Source organism: Narcine bancroftii, chromosome 10, assembly GCF_036971445.1.
Source record: "Narcine bancroftii isolate sNarBan1 chromosome 10, sNarBan1.hap1, whole genome shotgun sequence".
Lineage (NCBI taxonomy): Eukaryota > Metazoa > Chordata > Chondrichthyes > Torpediniformes > Narcinidae > Narcine > Narcine bancroftii.
The window spans coordinates 55,785,170-55,802,246 of record NC_091478.1 but is presented as its reverse complement, the minus strand read 5'-3'; the positions used below and the strand labels follow the sequence as shown (position 1 = coordinate 55,802,246).

The window sequence follows — 17,077 nt, the reverse complement described above, 5'->3', positions numbered from 1 at the left end:
TTCTATCCGCGTCTGCTGCTCTTTCTCATGTCTTATTTCATCATTGTCTACTGCTCTTCATCTCGTCTTATTTCCATCAGTGTCTACTGCTCTTTATCTTGTCTTATTTCCATCGGCGTCTAGTGCTCTTTATCTTCTCTTATTTCCAGCACCATGTACGGCTCCTTATCTCGTTTTATTTCCATCGGCGTCTACTGCTCTTTATCTCTTATTTCTATCAGCGTCTACTGCTCTTCATCTCGTCTGATTTCCATCGGCGTCTACTGCTCTTTATCTCTTTTTTCTATCGGCATCTACTGCTCTTCATCTCGTCTTATTTCCATCGGCGTCTACTGCTCTTTATCTCTTATTTCTATCAGCATCTACTGCTCTTCATCTTGTCTTATTTCCATCAGCGTCTACTGCTCTTTATCTCTTATTTCTATCAGCATCTACTGCTCTTCATCTCGCCTTATTTCCATCAGCTTCTACTGCTCTTTATCTCTTATTTCTATCAGCGTCTACTGCTCTTTATCTCTTATTTCTATCAGTGTCTACTGCTCTCTATCTCTTATTTCTATCAGCGTCTACTGCACTTTATTTCTTATTTCTATCAGCGTCTACTGCTCTTCATCTTGTCTTATTTCCATCATCATCCACTGCTCTTTATCTCATCTTATTTCCATCAGCGTCGACTACTCTTTATGTTTTCTTCTTTCCATCAACGTCTACTGCTCTTTATCTTCTCTTATTTCCATCAGCGTCTACTGCTCTTTATCTTCTTATTTCCATCAGCGTCTCGTGCTCTTTATCTTCTCTTATTTCCATCAGCTTCTACAGATCTTTATCTTCTCTTATTTCCATCAGCGTCGACTGCTCCTTTCCTCGCTTATTTCCATCAGCGTCTGCTGCTCTTTATCTTGTCTTATTTCCATCAGCGTCTACTGCTCTTTATCTTGTCTTTTTTCCATCAACAAGTACTGCACTTTATCTTCTCTTATTTCCATCAGCGTTTACTCTTCTTTATCTTGTCTTATTTCCATCAGCGTCGACAGCTCTTTATCTCGTCTTATTTCCATCAGCGTCTGCTGCCCTTTATCTTGTCTTATTTCCATGAGCGTCTTCTGCTCTTTATCTTGTCTTCTTTCCATCAGCATCGACTGCTCCTTACCTCGTCTTATTTCCATCAGCATCTGCTGCTCTTTATCTTGTCTTATTTCCATCAGCGTCTACTGCTCTTTATCTTGTCTTTTTTCCATCAACATGTACTGCACTTTATCTTCTCTTATTTCCATCAGCGTTTACTCTTCTTTATCTTGTCTTATTTCCATCAGCGTCGACAGCTCTTTATCTCGTCTTATTTCCATCAGCGTCTGCTGCCCTTTATCTTGTCTTATTTCCATGAGCGTCTTCTGCTCTTTATCTTGTCTTCTTTCCATCAGCGTCTACTGCTCTTTATGTTGTCTTATTTCCATCAGTTTCTGCTACTCTTTATCTTGCCTTATTTCCATCAGCGTCTACTGCTCTTTATCTTATCTAATTTCCATCAGCGTCTACTGCTCTTTATGTTGTCTTATTTCCATCAGCTTCTGCTACTCTTTATCTTGCCTTATTTCCATCAGCGTCTACTGCTCTTTATCTTATCTAATTTCCATCAGCGTCTACTGCAATTTATCTTTTCTTATTTCCATCAGCGTCTCCTGCTCTTTATCTTCTCTTATTTCCATCAGCGTCTACTGCTCTTTATCTTTTCTTATTTCCATCAGCGTCTCCTGCTCTTTATCTTCTCTTATTTCCATCAGCGTCTACTGCTCTTTATCTTCTCTTATTTCCATCAGCGTTTACTGCTCTTTATCTTGTCTTAATTCCATCAGCATTTACTGCTCTTTATCTTCTCTTATTTCCATCAGCGTTTACTCTTCTTTATCTTGTCTTATTACCATCAGCGTCGACAGCTCTTTATCTCGTCATATTTCCATCAGCGTCTGCTGCCCTTTATCTTGTCTTATTTCCATGAGCGTCTTCTGCTCTTTATCTTGTCTTCTTTCCATCAGCGTCTACTGCTCTTTATCTTTTCTTATTTCCATCAGCGTCTCCTGCTCTTTATCTTCTCTTATTTCCATCAGCGTCTACTGCTCTTTATCTTCTCTTATTTCCATCAGCGTTTACTGCTCTTTATCTTCTCTTATTTCCATCAGCATATGCTGCTCTTTATCTTCTCTTATTTCCATCAGCGTATACTACTCTTTATATTGTCTTATTTCCTTCAGCGTCTACTTCTCTTTATCTTGTCTTATTTCCTTCAGCGTCTACTGCTCATTATCTTCTCTTATTTCCATCGGCGTCTACTGTTCTTTATCTCCTCTTATTTCCATCAGCGTATACTGCTCTTTATCTCATCTTATCTCCATCAGCCTATTCTGCTCTTTATCTTCTCTTATTTCCATCTGCGTATACTGCTCTTTATCTCCTCTTATTTCCATCAGCGTCTACTGTTCTTTATCTCCTCATATTTCCATCAGTGTATACTGCTCTTTATCTCATCTTCTCTCCATCAGCCTATACTGCTCTTTATGTCGTTTATTTCCGTCAGCATATACTGCTCTTTATCTTCTCTTATTTCGATCACCGTCTCCTGCACTTTATCTTCTCTTATTTCCATCAGAGTCTCCTGCCTTTTATCTTGTCTTATTTCCTTGAGCGTCTACTGCACTATATCTTGTCTTATTTCCATCAGCGTTTACTGCTCTTTATCTTCTCTCATTTCCATCACCGTCTGCTGCTCTTTATCTTCTCTTATTTCCATCAGCATATGCTGCTCTTTATCTTGTCTTATTTCCATCAGCGTTTACTGCTCTTTATCTTCTCTCATTTCCATCACCGTCTGCTGCTCTTTATCTTCTCTTATTTCCATCAGCATATGCTTCTCTTTATCTTCTCTTATTTCCATCAGCGTATACTACTCTTTATCTTGTATTATTTCCTTCAGCGTCTACTGCTCTTTATCTTGTCTTATTTCCATCAGCGTGTACTGCTATTTATCTTCTCTTATTTCCATCAGCGTTAACTGCTCTTTATCTTCTTTTATTTCCATCAGCATATGCTGCTCTTTATCTTCTCTTATTTCCATCAGCGTCTGCAGCTCTTTATCTTGTCTTATTTCCATGAGCGTCTTCTGCTCTTTATCTTGTCTTCTTTCCATCAGCGTCTACTGCTCTTTATGTTGTCTTATTTCCTTCAGCTTCTGCTACTCTTTATGTCTTATTTCCATCAGCGTCTACTGCTCTTTATCTTGTCTTATTTCCATCAGCGTCTACTGCACTTTATCTTTTCTTATTTCCATCAGCGTCTCCTGCTCTTTATCTTCTCTTATTTCCATCAGCGTTTACTGCTCTTTATCTTGTCTTATTTCCATCAGCGTTTACTGCTCTTTATCTTCTATTATTTCCATCAGCGTTAACTGCTTTTTATCTTCTCTTATTTCCATCAGCATATGCTGCTCTTTATCTTCTCTTATTTCCATCAGCGTATACTACTCCTTATCTTCTCTTATTTCCTTCAGCGTCTACTGCTCTTTATCTTGTCTTCTTTCCTTCAGCGTCTACTGCTCTTTATCTCATCTTATTTCCATCAGCGTCGACTGCTCTTTATGTTTTCTTATTTCCATCAGCATCTACTGCTCTTCATCTTGTCTTATTTCCATCAGCGTTAACTGCTCTTTATCTTCTTTTATTTCCATCAGCATATGCTGCTCTTTATCTTCTCTTATTTCCATCAGCGTCTGCAGCTCTTTATCTTGTCTTATTTCCATGAGCGTCTTCTGCTCTTTATCTTGTCTTCTTTCCATCAGCGTCTACTGCTCTTTATGTTGTCTTATTTCCTTCAGCTTCTGCTACTCTTTATGTCTTATTTCCATCAGCGTCTACTGCTCTTTATCTTGTCTTATTTCCATCAGCGTCTACTGCACTTTATCTTTTCTTATTTCCATCAGCGTCTCCTGCTCTTTATCTTCTCTTATTTCCATCAGCGTTTACTGCTCTTTATCTTGTCTTATTTCCATCAGCGTTTACTGCTCTTTATCTTCTATTATTTCCATCAGCGTTAACTGCTTTTTATCTTCTCTTATTTCCATCAGCATATGCTGCTCTTTATCTTCTCTTATTTCCATCAGCGTATACTACTCCTTATCTTCTCTTATTTCCTTCAGCGTCTACTGCTCTTTATCTTGTCTTCTTTCCTTCAGCGTCTACTGCTCTTTATCTCATCTTATTTCCATCAGCGTCGACTGCTCTTTATGTTTTCTTATTTCCATCAGCATCTACTGCTCTTCATCTTGTCTTATTTCCATCAGCGTCTACTGCTCTTTATCTCTTATTTCTATGAGCGTCTGCTGCTCTTTCTTATGTCTTATTTCATCAGCGTCTACTGCTCTTCATCTCGTCTTTTTTCCATCTGCGTCTACTGCTCTTTATCTCTTATTTCCATCAGCGTCTACTGCTCTTTATCTTCTCTTATTTCCATCAGCGTCTACTGCACTTCATCTCGTCTTTTTTCCATCTGCGTCTACTGCTCTTTATCTCTTATTTCTATCAGCATCTACTGCTCTTCATCTCGTCTTTTTTCCATCTGCGTCTACTGCTCTTTATCTCTTATTTCCATCAGCGTCTACTGCTCTTTATCTTCTCTTATTTCCATCAGCGTCGACTGCTCTTTATGTTTTCTTATTTCCATCAGCATCTACTGCTCTTCATCTTGTCTTATTTCCATCAGCGTCTACTGCTCTTTATCTCTTATTTCTATGAGCGTCTGCTGCTCTTTCTTATGTCTTATTTCATCAGCGTCTACTGCTCTTCATCTCGTCTTTTTTCCATCTGCGTCTACTGCTCTTTATCTCTTATTTCCATCAGCGTCTACTGCTCTTTATCTTCTCTTATTTCCATCTGCGTCTACTGCACTTCATCTCGTCTTTTTTCCATCTGCGTCTACTGCTCTTTATCTCTTATTTCTATCAGCATCTACTGCTCTTCATCTCGTCTTTTTTCCATCTGCGTCTACTGCTCTTTATCTCTTATTTCCATCAGCGTCTACTGCTCTTTATCTTCTCTTATTTCCATCAGCGTCTACTGCTCTTCATCTCGTCTTTTTTCCATCAGCGTCTACTGCTCTTTATCTTCTCTTATTTCCATCAGCGTCGACTGCTCTTTATGTTTTCTTATTTCCATCAGCATCTACTGCTCTTCATCTTGTCTTATTTCCATCAGCGTCTACTGCTCTTTATCTCTTATTTCTATGAGCGTCTGCTGCTCTTTCTTATGTCTTATTTCATCAGCGTCTACTGCTCTTCATCTCGTCTTTTTTCCATCTGCGTCTACTGCTCTTTATCTCTTATTTCCATCAGCGTCTACTGCTCTTTATCTTCTCTTATTTCCATCAGCGTCTACTGCACTTCATCTCGTCTTTTTTCCATCTGCGTCTACTGCTCTTTATCTCTTATTTCTATCAGCATCTACTGCTCTTCATCTCGTCTTTTTTCCATCTGCGTCTACTGCTCTTTATCTCTTATTTCCATCAGCGTCTACTGCTCTTTATCTTCTCTTATTTCCATCAGCGTCTACTGCTCTTCATCTCGTCTTTTTTCCATCTGCGTCTACTGCTCTTTATCTCTTATTTCCATCAGCGTCTACTGCTCTTTTTCTCTTATTTCCATCTGCGTCTACTGCTCTTTATCTCTTATTTCCATCAGCGTCTACTGCTCTTTATCTTCTCTTATTTCCATCAGCGTCTACTGCTCTTCATCTCGTCTTTTTTCCATCTGCGTCTACTGCTCTTTATCTCTTATTTCCATCAGCGTCTACTGCTCTTTATCTCTTATTTCTATCAGCATCTACTGCTCTTTATCTTGTCTTAATACATTTGGGGTTGTAAGTAACTGTAAAATATAGATACAATTTGTTCATTGTGATAGTATTAACATCTAAATGGATCAGAAAAACATATACTGTATGAAGCATTGAATCTCTAGGTTCAAATTAGTGATATTTTGATGTGATGTATTCAGGTACATCAACTAGAGATTCAAGCACATCTCATCACAATAGAAGAGTCGTTTATTTATGTATAATAAATATCAGAAGTGATTTTAGGCTGAAATGTATCTATCAGGTGTCATGTCTTGTTGACCAGAACTACAGAGGCTCGGAATGAATTACAAATTGGAATCTAATTTAAGGATTCAGGTGGATAATGTGAGCAGATAATATTTAGTCACAGCAAGTAAAATTATTGCTGCAAAATGTGAGGTGTTAAGAAAGTCTGAATAGTCTCGAGTTATACTCATTGGAATTTAGAAGAATGAGAGGGGATTTTATTGAGACCCAAAATTCTGGCATGATGAAGCAGGTTGGATGCAGGAAGAATGTTCTCGATATTGGGGGAAGTCCAGAACAAGGGGTCACAGTCTGAGGATAACAGAGTCATAGAGTTATAAAGCATAGAACAGGCCCTTTGGCTCAACAACAACTTGCCGGCTATGTTAGCATTCTGGGCTAATTCCATTTGCCAGCATTTGGTCCATACTCCTCAAAGCCCCTCTGATGCATAAATCTGTCCAAATATCATTTGAATGTTGTTATTGTTCCTGCTTCTATAGTTTTGTCGGTCAGCTCATTCCACCCTCTCACGTCCCTCCTAAATCTCTGCCCACTCACCTTAAAGCTCTGCCCTCTGATTCTAGAATCAACTACTCTGGGTAAATGACCATGAGCATTTACTTTATATATTTTCCTCGTGATTTTGTAAATCTCTATAAGATCATCCCTCAGTCTCTTTCCCTTTTGAGAATAAAGGCCCAGTCTATCCAAACTCTCCCAATAATTCAACCTCACCAGTCCTAACAACTTACTGGTGGATCTCCTCTGCACCCTCTTCCAATTTATTGATGTCCTTCCTAGAGCTGGGTGGCCAGAACTACACACAGTACTCTTACGTGTGAGCTCACCAATGTCTTGTACAGCTATATCACAGGTCCCAACTTTTGTATTCTACATCCTGCCCAATGAAGGCAAGCATGCCAAACACCTTCTTCGCCACCGTATCCACCTGCATTGCAGTTTTTAAGGAACTATGCACTCTCTGTTCTTCCTACCATTTACCATGTAAGTCCTGTTCTGGTTTGACTTATCAAAGTGCAACACATTGCACTCTTCAGTGTTAATTTCCATGGCCATATTACCCAACTAATCCTGTTGTAAACTTGGATATCCTTCTTCACTATCCACTACACCATCAATTTTGGTGTCATCTGCAAATTTACTTATCAAGTTAACTCTATTGCCATCCAAGCCATTAATATCGATGACAAACAGCAGTGGACCCAGTACTGAACACAGGCCTCCAATCAGAATAAAAACATCCTCCCCCATACCAGCTACTTCTTTCCTCTAATCCAGCTTTGGATCCAATGGGCCAGCTCACCTTGGATCCTGTGTGATTTAACCTTCCAGATTAAAGTCCATATATACAATATCCACTGCCCTGGCCTCTTCAAGAAACTGTCAAGTTTGTGAGACACTATCTACCATGCACGAATCCATGCTGACTACCTCCATTAAGTCCCTGACTATTCAAATGCAGTAGATCCTGTCCCTCATAATCCCCTCCAGAAATTTTCCAGCCACTGACATGACTGGCCTGTGGTTGTCTGGTTTGTCCTTGTTACCCTTTTTAAATAACAGCATAACATTAGCCACCCTCCAGTCTTCTGGTACTTTACCTAAGGCCAAATATGATGAAAATAATATCAGCAAAGACTTCTGCAATTTCTTCCCCAGCTACCCACAAGCTGCGAGGATGCATGTTCTCAGGCCCTGGATATCTGTCCACTTTAATACACTCCAATACCTCCTCCCTGGCCGTTCCAATATGGCTCAGCATCTTGCCACTAGTTTCCTCCAATTCCTTGACTTCCATGATCTTTTCCACATTAAAGACTAATGAGAAATATTTGTTCAACATCCCACCCATCTCCTGTGGCTCCACACAATTGAACCATTCCTCTCCCTATCCACCAGCCATTCTTAATATACCTGCAGAATATCTTGGGATTCTCCTTTATCCTGCCCACCATCTCCAACTCATCTCCTCTTTTTACCCTTATGACTTCCTTCTTAAGTATACTCCTATACTTCATGTTCTCATCAAGGGATTCACTTGATGTGAACCTTAAATCTGACATCAGCCTCTTTTTTCCTGACCAGACTCTTAATATGCACCCCCATCAACCAGGGTTGCTTAAACTGACCAGACTTGCCCTTCACCCTGACAGGAACATGCAGTTCCTGAACTTTTGATATCTCACCTTCAAAAACATCCCACTTTCCTGCTGTTTCCTCTCCTGCAAAAATCCTCTGCCAATCAAGCTCTGAAAATTCCTGCCCAATTGCTCCAAAATCAGCCTTGCTCCAATTTTGAACTTTACCTGTTTTTCTGAATAGATGGACCTGAAGTGCTCCCTCATTGTCACTTCAGTCACTTGCCCTATCTTGTTCTCTTGGAGAAGGTCCAGTGTTGCATCCTGCAGTAAGGCCCTCAATGTATTTATTAAGGAACCTTTCTTGGACAAATCAAATTCCACCTGTCCAAGGCCTTTGAACTATGGGTCAATATTCAAGAAGTTAAAGTACCACTCTACACATCTGCTCTTCCAATTCTGTCTGATAGTTTGGGAGCCACATTTTTTTTTTGGTTCAAATTCTACCCATTTAGCTTCATTGGATGATCTCCCAAGATTATCCTCTCTTAAGAACTGTTGTTACATCTTCCCTTATCAAAAATGCAACCCCTACACTGCTCCTCCCTTACCTGCCACTCTATCATGCCTGTAGCATCTATACTCTGGAACAATGAGCTGTCAGTCTTGGCCTTCCCTCAGCCACTATTTTAATATGCCTATAGTATCCCAGTCTTTCAAGGCAAACCATGCCCTGAGTTCATCTGCCTTACCTGACAAGTCTTTTGCATTGAAATAAATGCAATTTAAATCAGGGTCTTTCCTCTCACTTTGCCTATCCTGACCACTACACTTATTCTCTTTGAATACAGCATTAGCACCTGTTACGAGCCCAGAGGGCCCATAAACCCAGCAGCAATAGATATTCACCAAAACAAATAGTTACTTAAACAAAAGTTGCTTTTAATTATCTTTAAACATGAAAATAGAATCAAACTTTAACTTATATCTAAGTTACTTAACCTAACTGAACCTCCTTCTAATTCTAAGTGCATATTTATGTAATGTGTGTGTAAGTTCAAAAATGTTCTTTGGTTCACAGTCCAATTTCACTTCTCATTACTCCAAGTTCTTATACTGTGCACAGAATTTAACATTTATAAAGTTCACCAGGCTTTGGTGCTTGAATGGTTACCGCTCAAGAAGTTTCTTGCTGGTTTTCAGAGAGAGATTTACAACTGATTTACTTCCATCATTCACCTCAGTGTCCTGCTGACGAAACGTGCCCTGTCAGGGCTCTCCAAATGATAACCTCTTTCTTTCATCACAGAGTTCCTTTTTGTTTTCTTATTCCAAGTGAAACATTAGACAGCCAGTCCTCTCCTCTTGCATGAATCACAAGGGCTTTAACCAGGCCATCTTCCAAATGGGCTTCACAAGCTTGCAAGCTTGCCCTGTTCCAGTCCCAGCTATTGTTGCTAGCTGTAGCACTGTACAAGTGATTTCTTTGTTTGTGTGTGTGTGTCTCTCGCTCTCTCTCTCTCTCTCTCTCTCTCTCTCTCTCTCTCTCTCTCTCTCTCTCTCTCTCTCTCTCTTCCTCTCTCTCAGAGAAAGCCTGTTTGACTCTCTCTGCTTGCAAAACCACATTACCCTTTTACAGCAAGTTCTCTTCCAGACAGCAGCGGCTCCGGCATGCTCTTTCATCTGTTGCCTTTTGCAAACAACAATCCATTCGTGAAATCTTTTGAGCACTCTCCAAAGCTCTTGCAAAAGCTCTGAGGCGCTGATATGCCTAGCATCAGCAAAGCTCCAGTATTTCAAAAAGATATGTTTTTAAGTGTTGGTATGTGACCTACTCTGACAAACCTTTCCCAATTTATCTCCCAAAAACATATCTATATACTCTGCCACACACCCAACTTCTCCTGTGCCTCATCTCTCCTCTGTACTGACGTCATATGGTCAGACAGGATCATACTAAATAGAGGAACAGGGTTGAACAGTTGAATGGCTTTGTCCTGTTCCTATTTTGTATGTTCAGAACAGGGTCAGTGCTAAGGGGGACATCTGCAGGCATTGACCCCTCTCCCCCAAATGAGGTGCTGTTCCCCCCAAACAAGGTGCTGTGCCCCCTTATATAATCAGGGTCATCCCTCCCTCCCTCATCAGTAGCATCTAAGTTGACGCACGCTAGCAACTCTCCACCCCACGCCAGCCATGTCACTAATGTGCGTCAAGCATCAGTAGCACTTGACGAAATAAAAAGAGCATCCTCGTGTCCCACATTGGAGGGGTGAAAGGCGTTAATGACAGGTAGGTCTCCACCAGCAACCCCCTCCCCCCTCCAGTCGACAGGTTGGTCCCTGCCAGCACCCCCCACCCCCCAGTAAACAAGCCTCCCTCGCGCAGTGAACAAGCCCTCCTCCCTCAGAGAACGAGCCCCCCCCCCACCTCGCTAATGCCCCCCTCTAACATACGTTCTGGTGCCGACCCTGATTCAGAATCAGAATTTATTGTCATGAACAAGTCATGAAATTCGGTGTTTGCGGCAGCATCAAAGTGCAAACGTACATATTATAACCATCTTACAACATTACTATAAAAAATAAAAATAATAGGGCCCGAAAAGTGAAGCAGTGTCTGTGGTTCATTGATTATTCAGGAATCTGATGGCAGCGGGGAGGAAGCTGTCCTTGTGCCATTGAGAGCTTGTCTTTAGGCTCCTGTACCTTTTTCCCTGATGGTAGCAGAGTGAAGAGTGAAGTGGGGGGTGGTGAGGGTCTTTGAGGATAGAGATGCTTTTTTTTAAAGACACAGCCTCATGTAGATAACCTGAATGGAGTGAAGTCTGGTGCCTGTGATGTCAAAGGCTGAGTTAACAACCCTCTGGGTTGTTGTCTGGAGAGTTGACACCACGAATTTGAATTCACAATTCCATGGAAATATAATGTTGAATGAAAGCATTCAGATGATTTATCTGAAGCATGACTTAAGTGAAGTCATGAGTACATGAGTATTGGCAGTAGGTTAAATTGGACAGAGTGAATGACTGTTCTGTTTACCCGTTGCTCATTTGGGAATGGATGCAGGAAGTCTAATTTTCACTCAGTCCCAGATGAGAATATTTCTCTGCTTTGTGGATGTGGGTGTGAGATTTTCTGCTGAGAGAGCTTATAGAATATTGGTAATGAAATTCCATCTTGCAGGGCTTTTTGTAAATGAATTACTCTACAATTGAAAACTTGCATTTATGTCAAAACAGTAACACTGGTGCATTAAAAGTTCCTGCCAACATATCTGAGTATGTCAAGAGCAAGCACAGGGTATGCAAGAATTTCAGTAAACCATCATGCACCCTGAGATTTGAACCTCCCACTGAAACGATGGTCACATTCCACTGATTAAAACTTAATATGGCTCCATCACAGGGGATTGAACTTTAAATGTTGTCTCCAATGTTTGGAGCCTTGCTCTAAGTTGGTAGTCAACCACTTCTGCTTGTCGGAGAGTCACTTCAGAGGCCTGCAGCAGTTTTAAGTGTGAAATAGCAACTTAGAGATGGCCTCTTGAAGAAAAGTCCTGAGGGAAGTACAACCTTCCAGAGCAGGGTCAGCGCCAAGGAGGGCATCTACAAACATTGTCCCTCCAAACGAGGTGCTGTGGCACCCCCATATGGTCGCACTATTGCTGGGCGTCAGAAGCACTCCCACGTCACTAGCATCTAGGTTGACGCACGCTTGCGATTCTCCACCCACTCCCGGCTGTGTCACCAATGTGCATGAAGCATTCCCCCTGTCGACAGGTAGGTCCCAGCTAGCACTCCCCCCCCCCACCAAACAAACCCCCCTCTAACATGCTAATGCTTCCCTCTAACTTTTGTTCTTCGTTGACCCTGTTCCAGAGTACTTTTCAACAGAAGTCAAAAGAAACTAGTCTTTCCGAATAACCTATCCCCACATGTGTGTCTGTCTAATTAAGCAGATGTTAGATCAATTAACATGTAAGAACATAGAGAGTTATTTATGGAGTCACTTTCTGCCACTTGCATTTCACCTCTATTCTATCTGCCCTCATCCTCCCCCCCCCCCCACCCAGAAATAACATCTCCTGGCTCCTATACTCCATTTCATTCATTGAAATGGCTTGTTACTGTGCTGTATATCTAAAATTTTAAAATTTAAATGTTAGATTTGGATTCAGATTCTGAAAACCTGGACCAGACCTACATGCCTCCAGTCTTATTAGCATTCAGAAACAAATTCAGTGGATGAAGCCTGATGTCATTTACAGTGATTTGTCTGCTTGTTACTGAGGCAATAACTGGGACCTCCAAACTGAGAGTTTGAAAGGGGGAATTGCACATTCAAAAACAAACTTAAGATTTTAAACCCAATTGCAACTGTATCCTACATTTTCCGCACTTGAGTGTGAACAGATGCAAGTTATTCTCACCACAGAGATCAATTGCCCCTATCAAAGAGTGATCTAGTTTATAGGCAACCTGTGCTTAAATGGGACAAACAAAATGACAGTGATGTCGCTGGTGCGGACTCGAGAGAGCACAGCGCTGCTCCAAAAATTTCAACTCTCTGATCCTAATGCTGGTGGTTCTGTACAGACTTTAAACAGCCAGTTAGTGGAGCCAACAGTGATTGTAAGTAGATTCCTGCAACCACAAGATCTGTGCCCAAGATGGCAGTGCCTGTGCTCAGCAGAGGCCACAAGGGGCTGCAGAATCCAGGGGAGCGACAGACCAGCGCAGGGCACCAGAAACAGGAAGAAGATTCTCCTCCCCACTTTGAGAAGGAGAAGCAGAGGAAATGACCCTACGGGATGATGACCACGGCACCAGACCAGCAAGGGGTTCAGTGGCTCAAGGACCATCCAGGGAAGGTGACCACTGCAGCAGACCAGTGAGGTACCCCCACAGGTTGTGGGAACCACTGAGTCATGGGAACCAGGTATCAGAGTGGGGATTCGGGAGGGTGCTGAGACCAAGAAAGGTTCCTGTAGGGTTTTGGGCACTGATGGTTTTCAGATTGTGTCAGAGGTTTGGATCTGGAGCTCAGGTAGTTGATGAATTGAACAGGAGTCTGTGTGGTGGCAGAGGTTGTTGGAGCACTGGAGTTGAATCCACAGGCACTCAGTGACTCTGAAGGAACTCTTTTGCTAGGGTCACTGGGCAATGCTCATAATGATTCTTTGATTGCCTTACATCAGACAAAAGTTAAGTTACATATTTGATGTGACAATAGAAAGAACCCTGAACTTTATGCTATAACAGTGTGGTTCTCAATTTAAATGGGGATCGGAAACCATGACACATATGGGTTACTGCTGAATATGGGCTGGAAAACTTCATGGGAATAGCCAATGGGAATGCCAATACTCTGCCATGTGCATTGCCTCAGCACTGCATGCTACTGGCTCTGTGCTAGGATGATGGGTGATTGAAGCTGATAATGTGTTCACACACGACACTAACTGAATAAAATCATAGTCCTTTCAAGAACCCTTTTAGTGCAATAGCACCTCCAGCAGGAGGAGACTTTCTTAAACCAGTTGAGTATAAAAGTGAAGACATACTTAAAGTATAAGTGAGGATTAGGAAACTTCTAGTGTAGGAGAGCTGAACATATTTTACTTTGTGCTCTGGGACTTTTTCAAAAGTGTTTGCAACAAAAAGAGAAACTCTGTAACTATACAATCAAATAAAACAATTACTCCATCCTCACATAATGCTCTCTATGCACATACCAGGAGTGCAACCTGAGAAATAGATTAGCTTCGATATTGCCTTTGTAACACCTTTGCACGTCAGGAGAGTCTGCAGGCAATTTCTAAATTCAATTCGAATATAAACTTAGCAGCAGAAAACTTCAAGTGCTGGCTAATGTCAACTTCAAGTGGGACTCTTACTTTGCATTTTAATAATATTTTTTTCCTCTCTGTATTGCACAGTTAGTTTGTTTACATTTTTTATCTGTTGTGCATTGTGTACAACTTTTTTTTTGCATGACCAATAAGTGGTAATTCTCCTTCACCCGCAGGGAAAAAAAAATCTCAGGGTTGTATGTGATGTCATGTCTGACAATAACTCTGGAATCTGTACCACTTGTAGTTTTGCTCATTTGTATTCAGAGGGTTTTGAGATCAGCATCCTGATTAGTTTTAATAAACTCAATGCACAAATGTGCTGGAGAAATTCAACAGGCCACACAGCATCCAAAGGAAGTAAAGGGTAACTAATGTTTCATGCTGGGCTTGAAACTTTAGTTAACCTTTCTTTCCTGTGGATGCTACGTGACCTGCTGAATTTCTCCACTATGTTTGTGTATTGCACTCGGCCACAGCATCTGCAAACTTTCTTGTGCCACAACCTCAAAACTGCCCATCTGTTACAGAATGAACCAAGCTCCAACTGTTGGCTTTGAAACAGATGTGGGTAGCCGTACAACTCATCACTTCATGTACCCAGAAAGTGCAAAAAATCTCCCAGCAAATATCAGCTTTGTCCTGGTTCCTTTTAAGACGTTGGATCTCCAATGGATCACCAGCGCCTTGTCAACGGGCGAGATCAGATTGTAAGTATTACACTCCAATCTCAGATTGATTTGCGCAATATGCTGTCACTAAGAATACTTGGTCTCTTGCTACCAAAGTTCTGTAACTAACCATTACCACAACATATTTGTTAATGCCTGAAAGCATAGAATATAGGAGTATAAGTAGGCCATTCAACTTTTCTAGCTTATTCTGGCATGAAACTTTGCTGATCATCCACCTCAGTAACCTGTTCTTGCCCTCTCCCCGTATCCCTGGTTCCCTTTAGCTTACAAAATGTGTATACCTCCTTCTCGAATGTAATTAAAGACTTGATCTCCAATGCCTTCTGCAGTAGAGCATTCCACATGTTCACCACTAGTTGGATCAAGAAATTTCTTATGATCCTGGTTCTAAATGGCATACCCTATATTCTGAGGTCATGATCTCTGATTCTGGACCCTGGCCATTGGAATCATCTTCCCTCTCTCTGGTACGTTAAGTCCTTTTAGAATTTTACAGATTTCTCCAAGATGCCCTCTCATTCTTCTAAACTCTGAAAAATGAAGGTCAAAGCAACCTAATCTCTTCTCATAAGCGATTTCTACCAATCCAGGAGAATATGCCAAAGTAAAACACAGAAATCTGCAGTCACCGTGGTTGAAAAAAAACACAATGCTGGGGAACTCACTAGGTGAGTGTACTTTATACAGAAAAGTTAAAGATACATAACCAACGTTTCAGGCTTGAACCCTTCATTAAAATAGCGTACAGGTGAGCATGTCAAATTGATCTCTCCATTTGCAGTCTGGCTTAATTAACAAAGGAGACAGTAACTCTCAGCGGTGATGTATGTATTCCTTCTGTGCTGAATGAATAAATTATCCCCTGCACTGTGTGCAGGGGAAAATTTAGCCACTGTGTGGCTATTGCTCTTTCATATCCATTTTTGACCTGAGGGTTTGTGGTGGAGCTTTTAAGATAAAGAGGGTGGTGAGAAGAGAAAAATAGAGACTTTTGTTAGGATATTCCGGAGTTTCCTGTACTCCTGTACAATGGAAAATGCACTTTGGATATAGTAAAATGTGATTATGGTCATTCTTTGTGAAAATGCAGACAAGCACTTCCTGGCCAGTCATGATTGGATTTCATTACCAAACTCTGATTCTTTTGGAGTGTTATATATCAAGTGTCTCATCACATTAGTATCACCCTGTTATCAAGGTGCCTTTGCACTACTGGATTTGAATCTCACTACATGCATTTTTTATTTAATGCATTACCACACTTCACTAGTGATCACGTTTATCAACCAAAACACATGACCCAAGCCCCCATCTGTTTGCCTGATGCACAGGTATCTGCTGCCCTCAGATTTCCCCCAGGTCCCAGTCCTCTTATCCTCAAAGCTCTAATCAATAGCCTCATCACCTCAGCTTCCATTTCACATGTCTCGTGGATTCCTCTTCCTCCCCCCGCCCACCAAAATAGAGCTTCTGTCAGCTGACCTTGTCTTCCCCCTGTTAACCTAGGTCCTTGCTATATTCCTAGATTATACGCTATTGTTGCAGCTCATTAATGAGCCAAGGAAGGAAAAGCCATTACAGACCCAGCCTATCCAATCTCTCCTTAAAAACTACAGCTACCCATTCAAACAACATCCTGGTGAACCTCCTCTGCATTCTCTCTGGTATATGTGACTGCAATAAAGATTATTTCAGTTCCACAGCAGGGCTGGAAGGCAAATTAGAGGGATTCCAAATTTGAATTGCCAATGTGACAGACATAAAATTGCAAGGGGTTATACCTTTTGAGAAATCTGGATTGGAAAGGAATATTAGCAATGGGGTGTCTTTCGTAAGGACAGAGGGGTCAAGGATGAGTTTAGAGCAGAAAGGGAATGATGGTAACCATAAAAGGAAACCGAGTGATCCTTCTATAATTATACCCCCCTCTACCACTTTCTCCGGCAGCTTATTCCACAGACCCACTATTCTCTATGTAAAAAGTTGCCCCTCAGATCCATTTTATATTTTATCCCTCTCACCTCAAATCTATGCCATCTGGTTGTCAACTCCCTCATGCTGTTGCTATGCCTCATGAAATGAAAGACGATTCTGGTCATTGTAGTTCATTCATCAGCTCCAGGGAATTGTGGTTGGAGTTCTCCAAATGAGAGCACAGGCACATCAATATTAAATTCTGACCTTCTATGACAAGGATGCTTTCTGATTTCAGTCAACAGTTGATGAAGCATCCCCATGTGCATTTAACAAACACCCAAAAAACATTGAGGCATGGGTGACAGAAGTACCAGACAGTGACAAT

The 17,077-nt window shown here is 41.3% G+C and overlaps 1 protein-coding gene across 1 annotated transcript in view; it reads left to right on the top strand.

Moving 5' to 3' along the window:
• Nucleotides 1-17,077, top strand: part of st3gal2 (ST3 beta-galactoside alpha-2,3-sialyltransferase 2) — a 1,083,354-nt gene that overhangs the window by 1,052,792 nt on the left and 13,485 nt on the right. Inside the window, exon 4 of the mRNA XM_069900979.1 lies at nt 14,611-14,790. Coding sequence (XP_069757080.1) covers nt 14,611-14,790 — 180 coding nt within the window. The remainder of the gene's footprint in view (nt 1-14,610; nt 14,791-17,077) is intronic.